We start from the raw sequence: 19,971 nt of genomic DNA on the forward strand, positions 1-19,971 counted from the left end.
TAATTTTAACAAAATATTTTACATAATTTTGCATACAAAAGCTGGGGTACAAGCCAGAGGAGGGGGTGGAGTGAGAGAATTCACCAGAGAGAGAGTGGGGAGCAGAACAGGCAGATCTACTGAAATATACTGTCACTGCTGAGGGGAGTAGTGTGTGGTCAGGAGATCTGCTGAACCATGTGGGTCAGCTCTGTGGGCAGGGATTGAACTTAGGCTGCTACCAAGATCTATGGCCATGAGGGTACTGAACTCACCCTCTAGGCCACCAGGGGCCAAGGGGCTATTCTTAACATTTTACCATTCCTTATTTTGAACAACTATTTATTTCTGTTTCCTCCAGTGGAATTTAAGTTTCTGAAGTGCAGTGGTGTTGGCTCTCTTTAATCTTTGAATTCTCAAATTTTCACAGAGTAGGCAATTAATAAGTGATTTGAAAGGTCACAACATTTTTCTTCCACCTTTGATCTTGCCTGAGACTTTAGGAGGTCATGGTGTGAGAGATGGCGGCGTATTTCTGAAGGTGTTGGGTCTCCTGGGGCCTCTTTGAAGATAGCGATTCCTGACCCCATATGGTAAAGACACAACAGCTGATAAAGAACATTTCAATATTCATGACACATTACTATGTTTAACTCAAATTATAAATTTTGATTGTTGATTTTTATGACCCCATATGATAATTACAAAAGAATTAAATCAGAAGTGGAAAGATATTACCTTCCACCCCCAAAACCTCTCCCCATCTCTTGAGATAACCTCAGTTAGTAGTTTGGTTATTTAGATTTCCTTAATGACTATCAAACTGTTCACAATGTGTTTATTTGTAAAATAGCAATTATTAAGTTCTGTTTAAAGCTTTTACTGTTATGTGGGCATATTCTCAGGTTCATACATAAAGGTACAGTTAATCATTGTTTTGTATTAGAAAAATAATAGTATTTTATTAATTCATTATGTGCATATATAAAGTTTATTTCCCCAAGCCTAAATGTCCACATGCTAATGGTATTTTAACTGTTTCGGTGTTAACTATTGTAATTATACTGTTGTGGAAAATCCTGTTTCTGCCATTGATTTTCATAGAAGTGAGATTATTTTGTCAAAGAGTTTTTTAGGAGCTTTGAGCAGATGAGCCACTTAATTATCTTAAAACATTATAGCTGCTTCTTAAAAAAAATTAATACATACAAGAACTGGAGTGTAGGCCAGAGGTGTGGGGGGTGAGAAAAGTCCCCAGAGATAGAATAAGGAACAGAATGGGCAGATCTGCTGGAATACACTGCCGAGGGGAGCAGTGGGATTGAAAGGAGCGGAATGCTGCGCCAAGTGGGTCAGTTCCCTGGTCTGGAATAGAATTCATGTTGCAGTGGCTGATGGTAGCTTGAAAGTACTGTGTCTTTAACCTCTGTGCCACCAGGGAGGTATTCTAGGTGCTTCTTGACTAACCATCATGAATTTTTCAGGAGCTTTGAACAAGTGCTCTGGTTCTTTTCCTTGATTGACACTGGACTTAGGAATCTGGGAGAGGAATCCAAATGCACTCTGAAACAGGAAAAGTGGGTATATGATGGGTCTGTCTGGAGAATAGGTGTCTCTAAAGAACAGGGCTGGGTAGAGAGGTGAGGGGTTCCTGGGAGATGATGTCTCTAAGTGGGGAAAGGGGATGACCGGACAGCAGGGGTTTCTGCTCTGAGGACACAGCGTTCTCAGGTTTAAATGAAAGTGGTCCCTGATTGAACCAGTCTCCCCTGGAGAGTATGAACCCCCTGGGAGAGCAACCATGCTGTAAAGGATAATGCTTTGCCTTCTGGGACTCAGTCACTCTCCTCGAGGAGTACCTGTGAAAGGACCACTTATGAGAAACTGAGGATTTTTTTTTTTTGATTGTGGAAAGGGAGAAGCCAGGCTTAAGATCCTGGGCAGCAGAATGAGGACACTGAAGAGCCAGTGGAATTGGTTCCAGACAGTGCCTTGTGGGGACTCCTCTCACCAAACACGTAGCCTGGGAGAAGAACTGGCATAAATAAAAAAAAAGTGGGAAGAGAGCTTGTTTCAATCAAGAAGGGGGGAAGCTTAGAATACTAGTATTATTGCTATGAAAGTTAAACCTCTTTAAACATGGGTGCAGCCAGGCAGTGTGTATATAAATTACCTACATTTTCAATTTCAGTCATTCCAGCTGGCCCTGAAAATAACACCTTTGTGAGTTTATGTGCTCATATCACTTCTGGGCATAACCACCATTCCCCGTTCCCCCACCTTCTTATTTTTAAGATCAGCAAGAGGTGCCTTTTTATGTCTCTTCTATCAGGTAATTCCAGTTGTCTGCTTCTGAAAGAGGAGGGTGCACTGGCACTCAGAGAAATTTCAGAACTGTTTATCCTGACTTGCGGCAGTTATGGCTCTGCCTTCATTCACGTGCCGTTATCAGTACCAGAGGGCGTTAGACTGTGTCATATTGGTTAAGCTGGAATTGAGTTTCCCAGAATCCCCCTCCATGGATCATTGCATATGAGAGTTGGCCAAAGGAAGGATTTTTAGAGAATTTGGAATTCAACCATTACTCCACTGTGGTGCTGGGCAGATGTTGACATGCAGGTCAGAGAGGGCAGCTTATCCTCACTTGTCTCTGCTCCATGTTCAGTGATTTTTTCCCTCCTGCTGACCCTGGTGGTGAATGTGGCCTAGGACCATCTTGTGATATTGGGCCTTAAGTCCTATGACCTCCATAACTCCTCAACATGCTGGTTTCTATGACTGGATGACTGGTTGACCCCTGCCATCCTCCAGCTCCCCCTTCCAGAATTTCCCTTTCTCAGTATTTCTCAGCTTTCCACAGTTGTATAAGCTTTACCTCCTGTAAGCTTTACTTCATGTAATAAACACCATGCCCATAACTCACAATAGCACTGCTTTCCTACTTGAACCCTGACAGAACTTATCTTTGCTTTGAAAATAGGGAAAAAGTAGGTTTTTGATAGACAGTTTTCCTTTATTTTTCTTTGTACCATGAATAGTGTAGAAATTGGTATTCATTAATACTTTTCATCTTCTATGACCATTTCCAGCACGTATTGATGCAACCTATGTTATATAGATATGTTTATTATCAATATCATTAATGTGGCCCATAATCTGTATAAAATATATAGATATTTCTTTTGGAAATTTATTCTTGGGAGGATTTTTTAAAATATTTATTTATTTATGCATATAGAACTGGGGTACCGGCCAGAGGTGCAGGGGTGGTGAAAGGATTCACCAGAGACAGAGCCAGAAGCAGAATAGGCCGACTGACAAAGTACACTGCTTCTGGTGGATCAGGAGGGTGTGCCACACCTCCAGGGCGGGGATCCAACTGATGCTGAAGTGAATTTAGCTTCTTAGTGCTGTGCTTTAATCCATTGTGTCACCAGGAAGGGCCTGTAAACTTATTTTTTCCTGAAAAATTATCAGTTTTCTCAAGTGAATTCATTTGCTAAAGATTAGTTTAATGTTTTAGAATTGTGGTCTTACACAAATGAAATTGTGATCTTATTAGTTGATGGTACTTGAATAAGGTCATGTGAGTGTTTTTGCATCAATATCAGGCTGTGCTATCCTTAGGCTTTTTTATAGAAATACATCTTTTAGACTAATAAGCAAAATGTAGATTATTAACATTACCTGTAGAACAAGTAAGGTATTGTAACTGAATCAAATCTTTCTGAAGGTAATTTTTATCTGGCTTTATAAATTGTATAGTCATTGAAGTATGTGTTAATGGTTATGAAAACAATAACATCAGTGACAAGATCAGGAGAGTAGGCTAACTTATCATTACAGTTTTAATGAAGCCTATAATGTAGTAATAAAAATAAATATATAATATTTTAAGTATGGTAATAGTAAAACAATGATTTATTAATTTAGAAATTTTTATAGGAACTAAAATTAAAATCACTCCCTTGAAATAAAAGCATAATTTTGTTAAGATATTGTTATCCTTATAATCAACAAAATGTTCCAAGAGGTATTACTATGCCCCCCTATTATCTTTGTGAAGGAATTACTTTATATAATGTGGAAATAATTGGGTATCATATTGCAATAGGAATTTTAAGGTCTAAGATAATTCCTTACCAGTAAAGGATGTCTTAATGTGGAATAATGTCTCCATGGACAACTTCCTATTTGTATCATAAAACAATTGCGTTAGTTCCATCTTTTACTTGGATTTGAAAATTGCTGTTTTAGGGTTGTGCAGTTTAAATCTTTGATTGTAGCACTCAGATATGGAGCCAGGTATCTCTAATGCTAAGTCAGTTTGAGGTTGTGACCCACGTTAAAGTGGTTTACTCTGATATCTTCTATGTTTGAAATTTCTTGTCTCCACTTTGATTGAGCCCATATCAGACATGTGTAAAGTTGAAATGACTGAATAATTGGCAGGTTCAGAGAGACCCTTGAACATCTGAAAATAGTCAATACGGTATCATCTTATTCCCAGCAAACTAGTTAATGCTTGGGGGAAATAGGAGTCATTCTATAGGAGATAGTGCAGTAATGACTGAAGATGGGCCATTCTTCGATTTTAAGCTTGTATTTGGGGTCATAATGAAAAACATGTTGGCTCATTTCCTTTGGGAAATTGACATTAGGCCTCTAATATGTTTTCCTTCCACTTCTGCAGTAGGTAAATATGAAGTACATTTTAACATTCTCAAGTAAGAATTCTGTCAAACCCATGAAAGGTAATTGCCGTGCTAGAAATTTCCCATGCAAGTGTGTTGAAAACTGGGACTTCCAATTTTGCATTAGTTAGTGAATCTTAGAAGTCACAGTTCCTCCAGCGAGTCAACTTTTCTTGACTAAATAGATGACCTGCATAGTCAGCATCGACTGCTGTGTGTCTACTGCCGCATTTGTATCTCAGAAAGTATTATATTTTTAAGAGAGTAATGCTGAATAAAAATTAGTTCAGTAATGCAGATAATTTGATTATTGCTAAGCTGTTTTAAAAAAATATAGTTGAAAATAACATTCTTACTGATACCTGGTAAATAGTCCCGATAAACATTTTCAAGCACTGTGATTCTTTTGCATTTTGGATTTGAACTATGTCTTGTTAACATTATTTTGCATTAATGTGCTTTCAAAATGTCATTTCTAAAAAACAAATTGAACTAGTTTTACAAAGCTTGCCTAATAAAAAAAAATGTTCTCTTTAGTTATGTCTTCCTTAATTTATAGTTTAACTTTTAGATTTGATAATGCTTCTAAAAAAATGTTTATTATTAGCATGGGATTAAAAGGGCTATAAAAATAAGTATAGAACTGAATTATTGTAGTGCTATAGTACTTGTAATGAAAGAGAAAGGGAATGTTGAGAAAACATTTTAATGAAGTTAATAAGATCATGGCTTTCTAAGTGGCCTTAAGTATTATTATTTTCAGAGTACTTCCTATCATAGGTGTATCAAAAATGTCTCTCCCAATACATTTTTCATAAAATAAATCTAAATTATATTAAAATGGTTCCTGTCGAGCCAAGTGGAACCCTAGGCATGAACACGGGTCATTATCAAAACTTCAGCAGGAAAGGGAAAACATAGTGAATCGATTTCATATATAGGCTACTGCATATATGAGTAGTAATTAAGAACAAGGAATTTGGAATTACACAACTTGAGTTCTTCCAACTCAGAATTTTGATTATCAGTGTATAAGTGAATTCTCTTTCCATGCTAAATCTAGAGTAGATGTTCTCCTCAGCCCAGTGTTTTCTGTTTTTATTTATTTATTGGTTTATCTGAAGTATGGTTAAATCATTATATGTTTTCAAACAAAAGTTGAATTTATTGTATGGGGCAAGGGGAAATCTTTGGGAATAGGGATAGGGAAATTTGAAAATAAATCCAAAATCACCCACAAAATCCATCTCCTCCCCTCCTCAAAATTAGTGTGAACTTAAAAAAAATTATTTATTTATGCATGCAGAACTGGGATACAGGTGCAGGGGTGGTGAGAGGCTGCACCGGAGACAGAGTGGGGAGCAGAAAAGGCTGAGGGGAGCAGTGTGCTGGACAGGAGAGGTCTGCTGTGCCATGTGGGTCACCTCCGGGGCCAGGGATTGAACTTGTGCTGAAGTGACTTTAGCTTCTTAGTGCTGCATTTACCCGCTGCACCACAAGGAAGGGAGGCCCATTGTGAACTTTTTTGCTTTTTAGAAATCAGATCTATGACTAAAGTGGAGATAGTGACATTAATTTTGAATAGACTTAGTAATGCTGAATGAAAACTCTACTGTTCAGGAGCATTAGGCTGTTTGATGTTTAGCACTTTAAGTAGGTAACTGTTGAGCTAAATTATCTCATGTGAGTTTCCTTCAAGGTCTGAAAAACTTGCTTTACTTTGGGCTCCCGACATGCTATACTTCTTTAGATGTAACTGGGTTGAATATATTCTGTTCCTTTTTCTACTTGCCCCGATTTATATGAATTGCAGTCTCTGAAGTGTTTGCTTGTTTTACCACTGGGTGTCATAGAGCCCTTTGACATTTGGTCAAATGGTCCAACATGGACTTAAAAACATTTCATTGATATTACAACTATTTCTGGCCCTGATAGTTATTGCTTACAGCTGACCTCATCAAACCTATGTAGTACCAATTAACAATGCCCAATGCCCAATTAGGGATTCTGTCTGACTTTCAATTTTTGCTTCTTAAAAGTTTGGAACGAAAAGCATCTCTCTCTCTCTTTTTTTTTTTCCTGGATGGCAGGCATATGAAAAATGATGATGGCAGTGGAATGCTGGTTATCCTTTTTAAAGAATTTGAATTGATCACAATTAAAATTTTGAGTACACAGCAAAAAAGTATTTTCCACTTAATGTCTTCCAAAGAGAAATAGGATACGTCTTCCTAATGCCAGTTTTTAAAAATTAATTGCTATCATATTTTGAAAACTTCTAATAGGCCAGGCATTGAGATAAGCACTTTTACCTATTATATTTCATTTATTCTTCACACTGTTCTAATACTAAAGATTACTTTGCAGTGACCACTTTAAAGATGAGCATGAAATTTCCTTTTCTGAATCTCAGTCTTCTCTACAAAGAAAGTGATACGTGGAATTAGAAATTTTAAATCAGTAGTGATAGGTGGAATTAGAAATTTTAAATCAGTTTTGGTTAACTCATACTGTTATTACATTCAGTAATCTAACGATGTAATATGTTTATTTTACTTGCTTCCTCTCCTGTTGAGGTTTTGGTAATGAATAGTCATCATAGCTTGTCTTCTACTCAGTTTGATGAAAATCAGTTTATTATAAGATAAGGCTTCACTCTATTATGATGGTTTCTATCTGGGACAGAAGCTATCGCTAGAAGGTATAGCGGGTGGTAAAGAGGTACTATTTTGCTTCTGAGAGAAGGTGAACTTTAGTTTTCTGATTGCAAGAAAATCTAGGAGAAAGGAGGACTAATCAATATGGACCATAAACCTTAATAATCTACATCAGCAGAGGGGAAATTATTACTAAATTGGTCAAGCCCTTCTGTAGTTCTTCAATGCCTACATGATTAAACCTTCCTTGGCCATTTTGTTTGAGCCTTTGCCTGTTTGACTATGAGTAACAATGACAGGGCAGTAATAACTGAATAACCATTATTTATGGAACTGTCACTGTACATGAATGGTGGCAGATACAAACCGCTATTTATTTTAAAAGTAATTGCTTCCAAAGTGAAAATCATCTTTACAATATATGAAAGATGATAGTAATTAATGATCTAATTGATCATGGTAATCGTCTTCAGTTGTGAATTTTCAGGCACGTGGAATAAACCATTTATACACTACACTGCACACACACACACATTTAGTTCCTTAAATCAACCCCCTTATCATCATTTCACAATTGAGAATGCTGAGTCTCAAAGACAGTACATAACTTGCCCTATGTCACCCAAGTGGGTAGGGATGAAGATTGCACCTCTGGGACCTAAGCCTAGTGTGCTGAGCCAGTAAACTTAAATTCTTAAACTTTTTCTTCTTACTCTTTGGTGGTAGAGGTGGAGAATTGCCCTATTTGCTGCAGGTCCATCCCTGTCACAGGGATGCTTCATACGCTCAGCTTCCTTGCCAGATCCATAAAGATATTTGAATTTAGCAATTCAGGCTTAGGTCAGTTTATTCTTCCCAGGGGTGTTAAGAAATGAAGATTCCACAAACATTTTCCTTGAAATGTTTTTTATTCTGCCAAGATTTAAAAACTATTGCTTTCTTTTAATTAAAATCTCACGTACTCAACCCTAGTAATATATAGAGCAACTGCATAGAAGAATGTTGGTTTCTGTGAATACAGTTATTAAATATTCCCTTTGCATCTCATCTTTAAAACTCCCCAACCCCCATGTAATTCAGTCTTGCCTTTGACGTCTCAGATGGCTGACAGGTAGTTAGCTCCTCTGACTGGCAGATTGGTGCCTCTGCCACTTGGGGATATCATTACGCAGTAAAATTAATATCTCTGGCCTGGATTTATCTACATCTTTTGACACTCAAAAGAGCAGGGGAATGAATGCCATGCTTTCCCTTGAGATGGCTAAGTATTAGATTAAACTGGCAGGAACTATTTGAATGCTCTCAAAAAAAAAAAAAAAACAAATTTTATCTTTAAGCATACCACTTTTTAAAAACTTTATCTAAAGTAATTGATTAGTAATGTGAAATAATGTTTTTAAAGTTCTTTATTGTCTTCATTTCCAAAGTTGGTTTGAGAGACCAATGTTGTTACCACTTGTCACATTCCTAAAAAAAAAGTACAGAAAATCAACTGCCCTCCTTGCATTTTCTTTTTCAGATGCAAAGGAAATTGTTTTAAAAGCCCAGATCTTAGCTGGAGGAAGAGGAAAAGGTGTCTTCAGTAGTGGTTTGAAAGGTGGTGTTCATTTAACAAAAGAGTAAGTCTTTTTTTTTTTAAAGGATGTATTTATTTATGCATACAGAACTGGGGTGCAGGTCAGAGGTACAGGAGGTGAGAGGATTCACCAGAGAGAGTGGTTAACAGAACAGGCAGTACACTGTTGAGGGGAGAAGCGGGCGAGGCAGGAGAGGTCTGCTGGACCAAGTGGGTCACCTCCCAGTCCTGGGAGGGAGGAGATTGAACTCATGCTGAAACCACTGTGGACAGCTCCACAGTACTGTGCTTTAACCCATTGGGCTACCAAGGAGGGCCCAAAAAGAGTAAGTCTTTAATCCTTATCTTTGAGCCAAGCAAGATCTTGCTTAAGAATGAGAGTAGCACTGACAAGGAATAATAGGATGTGTGTAGAAGTAGCAGATTGTAAATAGAAAAAATAATAATAATAGGCACAATGTTCATGCAGCTTTTCTTCTGCTTCCTAAAAGATTTTTCTTCACTACCTTGATGAAACTTGACATTTCTCTCCTAGATTATCAATGAATCGTTATGAATGTTGGCATTGATGCTGTTCCAGATTCAGTGCTACTTCCATTACATCATCCCCTCAATCAGGAAATTGCACTGGTTCCCCATTTTCAGGGCCCTCAGTTGTTCCTCCTCCCTTCTTCTCTGAACCTGTGTAGTCAGCTTTATTTCCCATTCTTCCACATTAGCACACTCCTTCCGTCTCTCTCATGTTGTTTCATTACTTTCCTGCTTGCACTTTCCATAGCTCCTCAAGGACAATAGCAAGTCCTCTAATAACATCCCTCTCCTCAGCCTTATTTCTTATACTGTCGATGAAGGAAAAAAAAAAAACAATCCACTCCTGGCTCAGCCAGGACCAGTGTGTGGAATGTGCAAGTTCTCCTTTCATCTGGGTGGGTTTTCTTCAGGACTCAGGTTTCCTCCTGCTGACAAATGATCAAGCTCTTTGGCTTGTGCCCAGAAAGCCAAACTCTGAATCACAAGAATATCTTCCCATAAAGGAGTTAACTTTGAGGTGGGCATCAAGGGAGTCAGTGGCATAGGTACCCCAACCTCACCGGATGGAAGGAGTGCTGGGATTTTATAAAAGGCTCAGGAATGTGAGGGAGTGTAGGGCTTCACACTTCCAGGTCACAGGAGGTGCTGTGCATCCCAAGGACAGGAGTGAAGGTGTTCACTTTCCCAATATGGTGTTTTCTCAGGAGGCAGCAGATATTCCTGATGCCTCTGTCAGCCCCAAGAGGGAACACAGAGAATTTATTAGTGATGTAACACAAAAACTTCTCAGGAGTGCAGATGAAACTAGATAACAATTAATCATAAAGAGGGGACGTTCAAATGCAGATTGAGGAGCACCTTAGGACCCCCAAACTTGTATGCTCCAAAATCGTCTTGCCATCTATTTCACAAAGACAAAGCATTTTCTTAGTACGTAAGAACTTCAACAGATCAGTGTGCAGAGAAATGGAAGAAGAGAAATGAGAGTTTCCCAAAGGAACTTCCAAAGTTACCCATCCCCTTGGGAAATGCAAACAGAGTTGCCCCAACTCTGCTAAGGCCCAAAAGCTTGCCACAAAGTCTAAAGCACCTTCTGGCAGGGAAGCACAGGAAAGGGACAGAAGAGGACAGTTAAATGTGGAATGAAAGCACAAATTGAGTGGAGGTTGCCATTGTCAGCCTCTCCACGGCCTCCCATCATGTGCTCTTCCAAGTCTTTGTATGTCTTGACTCCTCTTGTCGCTTTCCATCTCCCTCTGCTCCCAAGTGCAAGTCTAAAGCCCAGAAGCAAGCGGGGCTCCTTCACATATCTCTCTGCTCCATGTATTTCCTCCAAACTCCAAGTCTCTTCTCCCATCTTTTCTAGCCTGCTCCTGCTGCTCAGCCCCACCCTTCAAAGATGGGCTGGGAACCTCTATTTTGTATCAACATTCTTCTGTTACATGAATAGGGGTGCCTTTCAATGAATTAATAGTTAATCCTAGTAAGGGATTGCAATTTAGGGAGTTAATTGCTCTCAAGAGAGAATGCAGTTCAGTGGTTCGACTTTAATTCTACTTATGCCTCCGTTTTAACCTAGTAGTGTTTTCTGCTGAACAATGAAGGGTGATCAGGCTACACTCTCCCACCCCACAGATGTGAATGTAGGGGTCATTGGTGCATCTCAGTTGTCCCAGTGGGAGTGACTGTGAGAGCATCATATGGAGGAAAGACATCCTGTCCAGGGCTGGGTTCTGCTTGAGCCTTGAGCTACCAGGGTGGACTCTGGCTACTTGTGACGTTGAACTCAAGTAAGCAGATTAGAAATGAACGACTAAATGAATGAACGCAAATGATTGTTGAAAATTAAAAGTGTCCCTTCCTTTCCTTTCTACCCTCTTTTCTTTCGCTTTCATTCACATGTTTTACTCCCACTGAATCTCTGTTACTATACATAGTATATGAGCAGAAAATCTTGCGAGTCATGTGAGGCTGAGGGTTGATCCTACACAGTGTGCACATGATGATAATAGTATAGACTCTGTATTGAAATGATTTTCAACATAAGCATTGATTTTCTTTTCTTTCTTCTCTAACCCCCTCTTTCTCGTAGCCCTAAAGTTGTAGAGCAACTGGCAAAACAGATGATTGGATATAATCTGGCCACAAAACAAACGCCAAAAGAAGGTGTAAAAGTTAAAAAGGTAAATGATTTTGGTCATTTTTTATGTAGTTAGAAAAAAAGAAAAATCATAGTTTGGTTTTGATAATCTAAGGATGCAGTGATTTGGCGATGCCCTATAATTAAACTTCTTACAATCTCTTTAGCATGTGCTGTGACCTTGAGGAGAAAAAAAAAATGGTCTTATGTGGCCATATTTTTATGACCAGAAGCATGTAGTAACAGTAGGTGGGGGTGAGTGATTAACTTTCAGGACATATACACCTTCTGGTCTGTTGAAACTGTACTAGGCTTAGTCTGACCATTTTAATTCTCTGACAGGGACGTTGTCTGCTCTCCTACAGTATCACCATTGTTTTTCGTATCAAAAATTACCTGCAAGAATCTTTATTTTTAAGTGACCATTGAGATTGCCACTGTTTTATATCGTGGTTATTGCTATGTGCATATTGAATCACAGAGATCTGTTGGGGCACCCAAGGATATATTAAATGGGATGCACATAGCAGGCATGCACATGGGCATCGTATGCACACACACACACACACACACACACACTCACACTCAGGTAAAATAATGCAGAGTGGCCTGCCTCAGAAATGAGATTGGGAGTGACAGAGCTGAGGCTGTGATCTAACCCTCCCTCCTATTAGTCTGTTCACATTGGATATGTCTTCCTACTCCATTCCTCTTCCCAGTGCCAGAACTGACTACCTGATTTACAGAACCCAGTGCCAAACAAAAATGTAGGACCCTTGTTCAAAAGGCAGGTCAACTACAAAAGAACCTCAAACTGAGAGGCCAAATGTATGGGCACTGTGTAGTGACATTGGCTCATTCCTCCAGCTGGAAGGCCCCCCGGGGTGAGAGACTCCACCTACCCATATCAATGAATGAGGTTGTATCACCCTGGGCTCCTGCACAGAGTAGTGTTCTCCATTAGTTTGCTTTGTTTGGGGGCATTGAGGCATAGTATATCAGAGAGAATTTTATGGAAAATTCTTGACATGATTTAAAATGTTGACTGGCTCCTAGTGGATCCTAGGTCAGACGGTGTGTGTTGACTCCCAAGAGACACTGAGCTGGGGAGAATTGTAGTCCTGTGGGATATTTGCTTCTTCATTCCAAGAATAAAGATGTTCTAAATGTTGAGAATCAAAGAATTAAAATTGATTATGGCTATGTCTCTTTCTTGTTGCCTCTTAGGTAGATGCAAGAATTGTTTAAATTGCAAAAATATTTTTCGTGTTTTTCTTTAGCCTGGCCTGCATATTTATTTCCATTTTATTTTATTTTATTTTATCTTTAAAAATTTATTTATTTATGCATACAGAACTGGGGGTGCAGTGGGTTGGAGGATTCATCAGAGACAGAGTGGAGAGCAGAACAGGCCCACTGATGAGGTTCACTGCCAAGGGAAGCAATGGGCGGGTCAGGAGAGAGCTGCTGCTCCATGTGGGTCACCTCCAGAGTGGGGATCAAATCATGCTAGAGTGGCTTTAACTTCTTAGTGCTGTGCTTTAACCTTCTGTGTCACTAGGGAGGACCCTATTTCTCTTTTAAATCTGATTATGAATTCTTACCTGTATAACTTCTTCAAAACTTGTCCACAGAGAACAGAATTGGTATTTTTGTTTGTAGGAATTCGTTGTTTTGCATGGACACTTGGGATATTAGATTAGAGTTTGTGGTATGTTTTAAAAGCACATAAAAATTCGCAAAGCAGATTCACACTATATAGTTATGCATAAAATTAGTTTGTAGATAGGTTTCTGAAAGGAGGTAAATGTGTTCTTGTAACTTGAGTCATTGCCAGGAAACTACTGGAGTGATTTATTTTTTAGTAAGACTTTTCTTATTGCAAAAGTTATTAACTTGTTGAAAATTCCGACAGTACAGAAATTTAAAAATTGGAGAGAAAAATTGCTGTTTTTCCCCTCCCAGAAATAATTTTTCCATATTGTTTCTTTCCCTTTCTGTGTAAAATATCTATTACCATGTTTTGCAATCATAATGTTATATATCACTCAGGGAAAAAAAAATTTGCTTATGACATTTGTGGCATCAATCTGAAGTCTCCATATTATCAAAACTTTAGATATCTTAGATTATCCGAGGAACTGTTTACATGCACATATAATTTAGACACATTGGATGTATATACTTTTTAATCTGTGTTGATACATTAGTGATGTGTCCCTGGGATAGTCATTGGAAGGTGAGAAAATGCTCCTAACACTTGCTTGCACAGTTCAATGCTAGTAATGTTTCTTGCTCTGCCTTAGGTAGTCAAACACAGAATATATTTGTTTTATCTAATCATAGTCCTATTCCAGATAAATTTTGTGCAATAGGACTCATTCATAGGCCACAATTGAAAGGATGATGTTAGAAAGGAAAGTAGGTTCAATTAGGTAAAATAGTAAAGCTCTTTCTTTACTGGTGGACTCTATACAAGACTTGTTGATATTCTTTGTCAGTCATAGATTAAGGTTTGGGGGACTGTATCTAACTGAACTTTTTATGGCATGTGGGTTCATGGAGTCTATTTAGATTCTTTCAAATAATTCATAAAAGTGTCTGACAGCCTGGGTCATATGCTGACTTAAAGTAACAAAACTGGTCTTTATATAAAAGTTCTTGAATTATCTATGTGTAATCTTTATTTTGCTGGAGATGTTTTCTTCAAGAGTGGTACATTATTTTTACTAAGCAGGAACTGTTTGAAACAGCAGCTGGTCTGTGCAAATAAAAATTTGATGGAATGTAGAGCACATCTGTCAACATTTTAGAAGATTAAGAATAGGACTCTTGAATGACACTTATCCTAAAAAGTTATAGTGTTGTGTTACTTCTAAGAATACTTACTGAAAGTCATTAAATTTTGTTCCCTAGACAATTTCTATATTAGAAAATGAACTTAAAATCACAGTGGTTCTATGATAATCTAACCCTATGTGCCAAGAAATATTTCTTACATACACATGAGCTTTTACCATTGATGATATAATAATCCGTATGAAATCCCTTCTGAAAGTATTTCAATTTTTAACTGATGATAACATTCCATAAAAGCTTTCAAAGGAATTTTGTGTTCATTATATTATAGCCTTTTAGTTCATCATGTTACTTATCCCATTTTATGTGACTTAAAATGTAGTATTTTGCGGCATGTGGATAGCTAAAATCTAATGCTATTTAATTCATAACTTTATTTTTTGGAGAAAACTATTATTGAAACACTCTTAGGTAAAGCAATGTAAATGCTTTTGTTATTTTCACTTCTAGAACTGATTATTTATAAAGCATTCTTATTATCTTTTAAAAATTATTCAAGACATCTCTTATCATTTTTGTTGGGAATGTAATTTGGTATAGCCCTTCTCAGGGCATTTGGATAGTACTTCACAAAAATTTAAATATAAGGAGTCTAAAAACCTTAGCTATTTTACTTTTAGATAGCTATCTACAGGGATAGTAAAAAACAAATGAGCAAAGATACATGTACAGAAATTATCACTAAAGTAGCATTTTAGAGATGTGTAAGTACCTTTACATGTCAGTAGGGACATGATTGAATAATGACATGTAACTACCACATAGTAACAGTGGAAAGAGAGAGAGGGTACCTTGAATAGATGACCAAGTTGTAATAGGAAGATTAAAAGAAAAGACCTTTGTGATTGTTTATTATGTATCCATGTACAAGATTATTCCATTGCTGTAATGTGTACAAAGGCTTAGAAAAGAGCATAAAAGCTGGTAATGGTTTTCCCTGGTGTAGCTGCTGCATAAACTTGCTGAGACTGTGGAACAGCAGAAGCTCTGTGACTGAGGTCAAGTGTGAGGAATAACATTCTTCTTTCCTATGAGTCACTTGCTCTGTGATGGTCCTGGCTTTGGCTTGCTTCTGTAAGAGAAGGGGCAATTTTCAAATGATCACAAACGCTCCATATGGGCTCAGGAACACCATGACTACTGGAGTCTAAGGCGTGGGTATGTGCAGCAGGGGGCTTCTCTCAAAGTTGTATTTATATTCTCTTGGTATCATTTGTATTATTTTTGAACAAGCAAACATTATGCTTGTAATTTAATAGAAAGTATAAATTGAAATGAAAACACAGTGATCCAAGAGACAGAAGTAGAGAAACACATGAAGCATCAGATATACTGTAAAAAGAACTCGTTGGCATACAGGCCTGGTTTTCTACCAGTGCGATTGAAGACAAATCAGTATATATACATATGTACTGTAATGCTTCAAATTAAAATAACAGCTGCTTCCATGGAGTTTTTTTTTTTTTTAAGTGTCAGTTTTTCAAGATAAAAAGAGAGATTAAGGTGGGAAGGTTCCTTGAGGCAAACCAAAATATCTGTCACTTCAGCAAGTTAAGAGGATCAATTAAGATGATGAAAATGGACATCGGGCACTATGAGAGCAGGACTGTCAGATCTCTGAAGTTAACTCACTGGTTTAAAAGAGCTTGAAATAAAGCTGTTTGATTTGTGTGGCAAGTTTGTATAGATTTTCAAGTAGAAACTAGTTTGATGCTGAATTAATTTGGCTTTCTCACTAATGTGGTAGGTGATGGTTGCTGAAGCTTTGGACATTTCCAGAGAAACCTACTTGGCGATTTTGATGGACAGAAGTTGCAATGGTCCGGTAATGGTGGGAAGCCCTCAGGGGGGCGTTGACATTGAAGAAGTAGCAGCTTCAAATCCAGAACTTATTTTTAAGGTATGTTTAGATTTCTTCCTATACTCTGTCCATTGATTGTTGTTGTAGAGCTGTTTAAGATTTAATGTGGACTCTAAGGCTCGTAGCAGTATGTCTACTTCTGGGATTTAAGGCATGATGAAGCTGAATTCTTTTTTCTTAATGGATGTCCAGTTGAATGTCAAGTAGAACCAAGGTATTTACTCTTGAAGGTTTTTCCTTTGCTTTTTCCTACCTTCCTTCCATTTTTTTCTGTTGTTTTACTTTGATTTCATTCTATTCCCCTGGCCTAAGAATTAACTAATGGGAGAGAATATTCTATTTCTATTTTTTCTTGGTTAATTCTAACCCATATGGGTGTATGTGTGATGTAGAAATTCTCTGCTAGGAGAGCACATATGAACTGGAGGCTACCTTGAAATTTTTTAATGCTACTGATAAAACCTTACATGATCCAGATTCTATCAGTTTGTTTCTATCCTGGCAGTCTTCTCCTTTTTATTGATATTAAATCTAGCATTTAGTAAAATAGACCTGAGGTCGAATTCTGATTAGCCAGCAAGTTTCTCAGTGGCACTGAGTTTCATTTTTTGAATTAGTAGAATGCAAAATAGTAGGTAGGATTGTGAGGATTAAGTGAGGAGATATATCTAAAGTGCCACTTAACCTAGTTTGGCTATATGAAAAAATAATCTAAGACCTTTAGAACCACATTGTCAGTCTTTTTAAATTATTAGTGTAAAAAAATTACATTAAAATTCTCTAGATGTTCTCTAGAAGTTCATTATTTCTTTTAGAAATTTCCCTTTAAAAGGTGCAAATTTTATTTATTGAACTTCTCAGTTTAGTAAGGTACTGGTGATTTGATTATTCGTTTGAAACTATTTTACCTGTGTTACATAATTAAGATAACTAGCTGGGAAATTAAATTGAAATTTTCATGCTAATTTTCCAACAATAATATGATTTAGAACAAGACATTCCATTTGTTAAGAGACTACACGGTAATGTATATGCCGAGGTCAGTATCATTGATAGTATGACACATTGTAGAGCTAGGGAATATTATTAATTACCATGATCAATAGGATGATTTAAACATAAGTTGATGTTTAACATTTATTTGGTGAGCTTTAAACTTAACCAGGAGATTAAGCAGGAAAACCTTATTTTGGAAAGCTTCCAAAAGATGTCATGAAAATTTACTGTCTAAATATTCGTCAATGCCATCTGTATGGTAATTAAAAGTGAAAACTGGCATCTGATTGTCTTGTCAGCATGCCACCATGAAGAATTATATAGGTTTGGAAAGGCTGTTTTGTAGATGGTCTGCTAATTAAAACATACCCCATAGGCAACCATAGTGTCCTGCCCAGGGATCTCTGGAAAGGTGCCATAATTTAATTACTCGTTTGCAAATAAATAACAAGCATTTTCTTTTAAGGTTGTAAATCTTCTTACTTGAAGGTCTAAATTTTGTTTACTTGATTCATTTTACTTAGGAACAAATTGACATTATTGAAGGGATAAAGGACAGTCAAGCTCAGCAGATGGCAGAGAATCTAGGCTTCCTCGGGCCTTTGAAAAATCAGGTATGTGAATGATTGGAGACCAGTGTGTCTGACTTGTTTTAGAAAACATTTGGGAATGTACTGAGTTGCATCTAATATTTGTGATTAACAGGATACAGGATTATGTTTTGTTTTTTAAGTTTTTTCCCCCCAATTATTTTGATAAGAAACATTTCTTTGGTATTGCAGAGAGGATGTTTATGACTTGTGTATATGTGTGTGTCACAGGCAGACAAGTGTGTCTTGTTATGTTTATTTTTTTCCATGGCATTGCAGCTCCATTCAGTGACTTATAACAAGTGGCTTAGTGCTTGGAAGCATGGTCCTAGAATCAGACAATCCTGAGTTCAATGGTCTGCCTTTTACCAGGAGTGTGTTTGGCCCAGCTAAACATCAGTTTAATGATCTGTAAAACTGAGCTAATGAAATCCTGTCTTTGAGGGTTATTGTGAGGATTAAGTACAAAGATATCTGAATGTGCTTATTCAGTAATTAAAAAAACTTAGATATATTGTCATTAACAATGCAAATTCTTAACTAATTGCTTTTTTTCAAGCTAATGGGCATTGGAGAGCAAGGTTAGTGATGTTTATTGAAACAACTTAAAATATGACAATTTAGTAATTATATCTATTGGTTGCAAAGACCGCAAAATTGTCCCCCAAGCTATTGGAAAGAGGCTGTTTGGAATTTCAGTCAGGCACTGCCCTTTTTAGTCCATGGGGCCTGATTGTAAGTCTACATAGCAAGCTTTCTTCTCTCATGACTACATCAGAAATTCCTGGCTATTTTTTCCTCTCCTATTACTAAAAGAAGCCTCCTTAGTAACCCTAGATCCTGTCTGTATTTGTGTGAGCGTGAGCATGTGTGTGTGTGTGTGTGTGTGTGTGTGTGTGTGTGTTCACCTAAGACTCCAGGATGGACACAGAGCATTTAATTTAGTTGGGCAGCACTCCTTTAATAAAACAGTAGATTATGTACTCTTTTCTGCCTATATTTTCCTTTTTATTGTTTCTATCAAGTTGAATAAAATGATGAAGCTGAATAAAATTTTAAAAATATGTTAATGAAGAGAGGGCAGCACTTATTTGACTATGGGAAGAAAGCAAAAGGTTTCCCTAGGAAAGCGAAAGATCCAAATGACAGAAGGAGATCGGATCATCTGGGACTAAACTTCAGCAAATTAGAAGTAGAAATCAGTGAACTATTAGAAAAAAAAAATTTTTCCCCCCCTGAGACTGGCAAAGAGATAAGAGAGTAGTCATCTGGGGAAAAGAAGTTACTGAATGATTTCTGGGTACAGGCTGAAGTGATTGGTTTATCCTTCTGAGAATGAGGCCACTAAATGCATTTGCTGTTCAACTGACATTTATTAAGAGGGTTCCTGTATAGGAGTGATGGTCATTGAGGGCCACTAGCCCATATAGTTACTGTTTTTTAGATACTCTGATCCATAGTCAGCTTCAAAAAGTGATAAGTAATCCTTCAGACATTCTGTATATTCCTTTGCACATCTCAACTTCTCTTAGTCATTTGAAGTCACTTATCTGGATGTTAATATGCACCACTGGAGGCACTTTGTCGATCTTGTTCACTGCTGTCTAGCTGACACAGTGTTTGGCAGCTATATTAGTTGCCAAGAGGCATCTGTCACATGTGTGAAACAACACATAGATGTCCACTTCGCAGAGATTCCTAGGGAGTCAGTGATCCATAGCTGTAAGTAGCAGCAGTGTGCAAATAGGCACCATGTGATTTTCAGTCTCAGGAGGTGAACATAACAAAGAGATTTAAAAATGTAAGCACAAGACAATGCACCCCAATCTGTAAGAGAAATTAACTGTTGCTTATAAAGCTCTCAAATGACTGAATCATGTTTTCCCAGTACTTCAAACACTCTTTATAAAGATTTATTTATGTTTGTATGTGGAACTGTGTTAACAGGCAAGAAGTGCAGGGATGGTGAGGGGATTCTCCAGAAACAGAGTGGGGAGCAGAAAAAGCAGATTGATGAAGTACACTGCCGAGGGGAGCAGTGGGCAGGACTGGAGAGGTCTGCCGTGCCATGTGGGTCACCTCTTTGGC

General features: G+C 37.6%; 1 protein-coding gene across 1 annotated transcript in view; it reads left to right on the top strand.

The window, feature by feature from the left end:
* SUCLG2 (succinate-CoA ligase, GDP-forming, beta subunit) overlaps nucleotides 1-19,971 on the top strand; it is a 258,225-nt gene that overhangs the window by 120,089 nt on the left and 118,165 nt on the right. Inside the window, exons 3-6 of the mRNA XM_004675993.2 lie at nucleotides 8,850-8,949; nucleotides 11,530-11,620; nucleotides 16,184-16,336; nucleotides 17,818-17,907. Coding sequence (XP_004676050.1) covers nucleotides 8,850-8,949; nucleotides 11,530-11,620; nucleotides 16,184-16,336; nucleotides 17,818-17,907 — 434 coding nt within the window. The remainder of the gene's footprint in view (nucleotides 1-8,849; nucleotides 8,950-11,529; nucleotides 11,621-16,183; nucleotides 16,337-17,817; nucleotides 17,908-19,971) is intronic.

The sequence above is a fragment of the Condylura cristata genome, unplaced genomic scaffold, assembly GCF_000260355.1.
Source record: "Condylura cristata isolate star-nosed mole 26May11 unplaced genomic scaffold, ConCri1.0 scaffold00004, whole genome shotgun sequence".
NCBI lineage: Eukaryota > Metazoa > Chordata > Mammalia > Eulipotyphla > Talpidae > Condylura > Condylura cristata.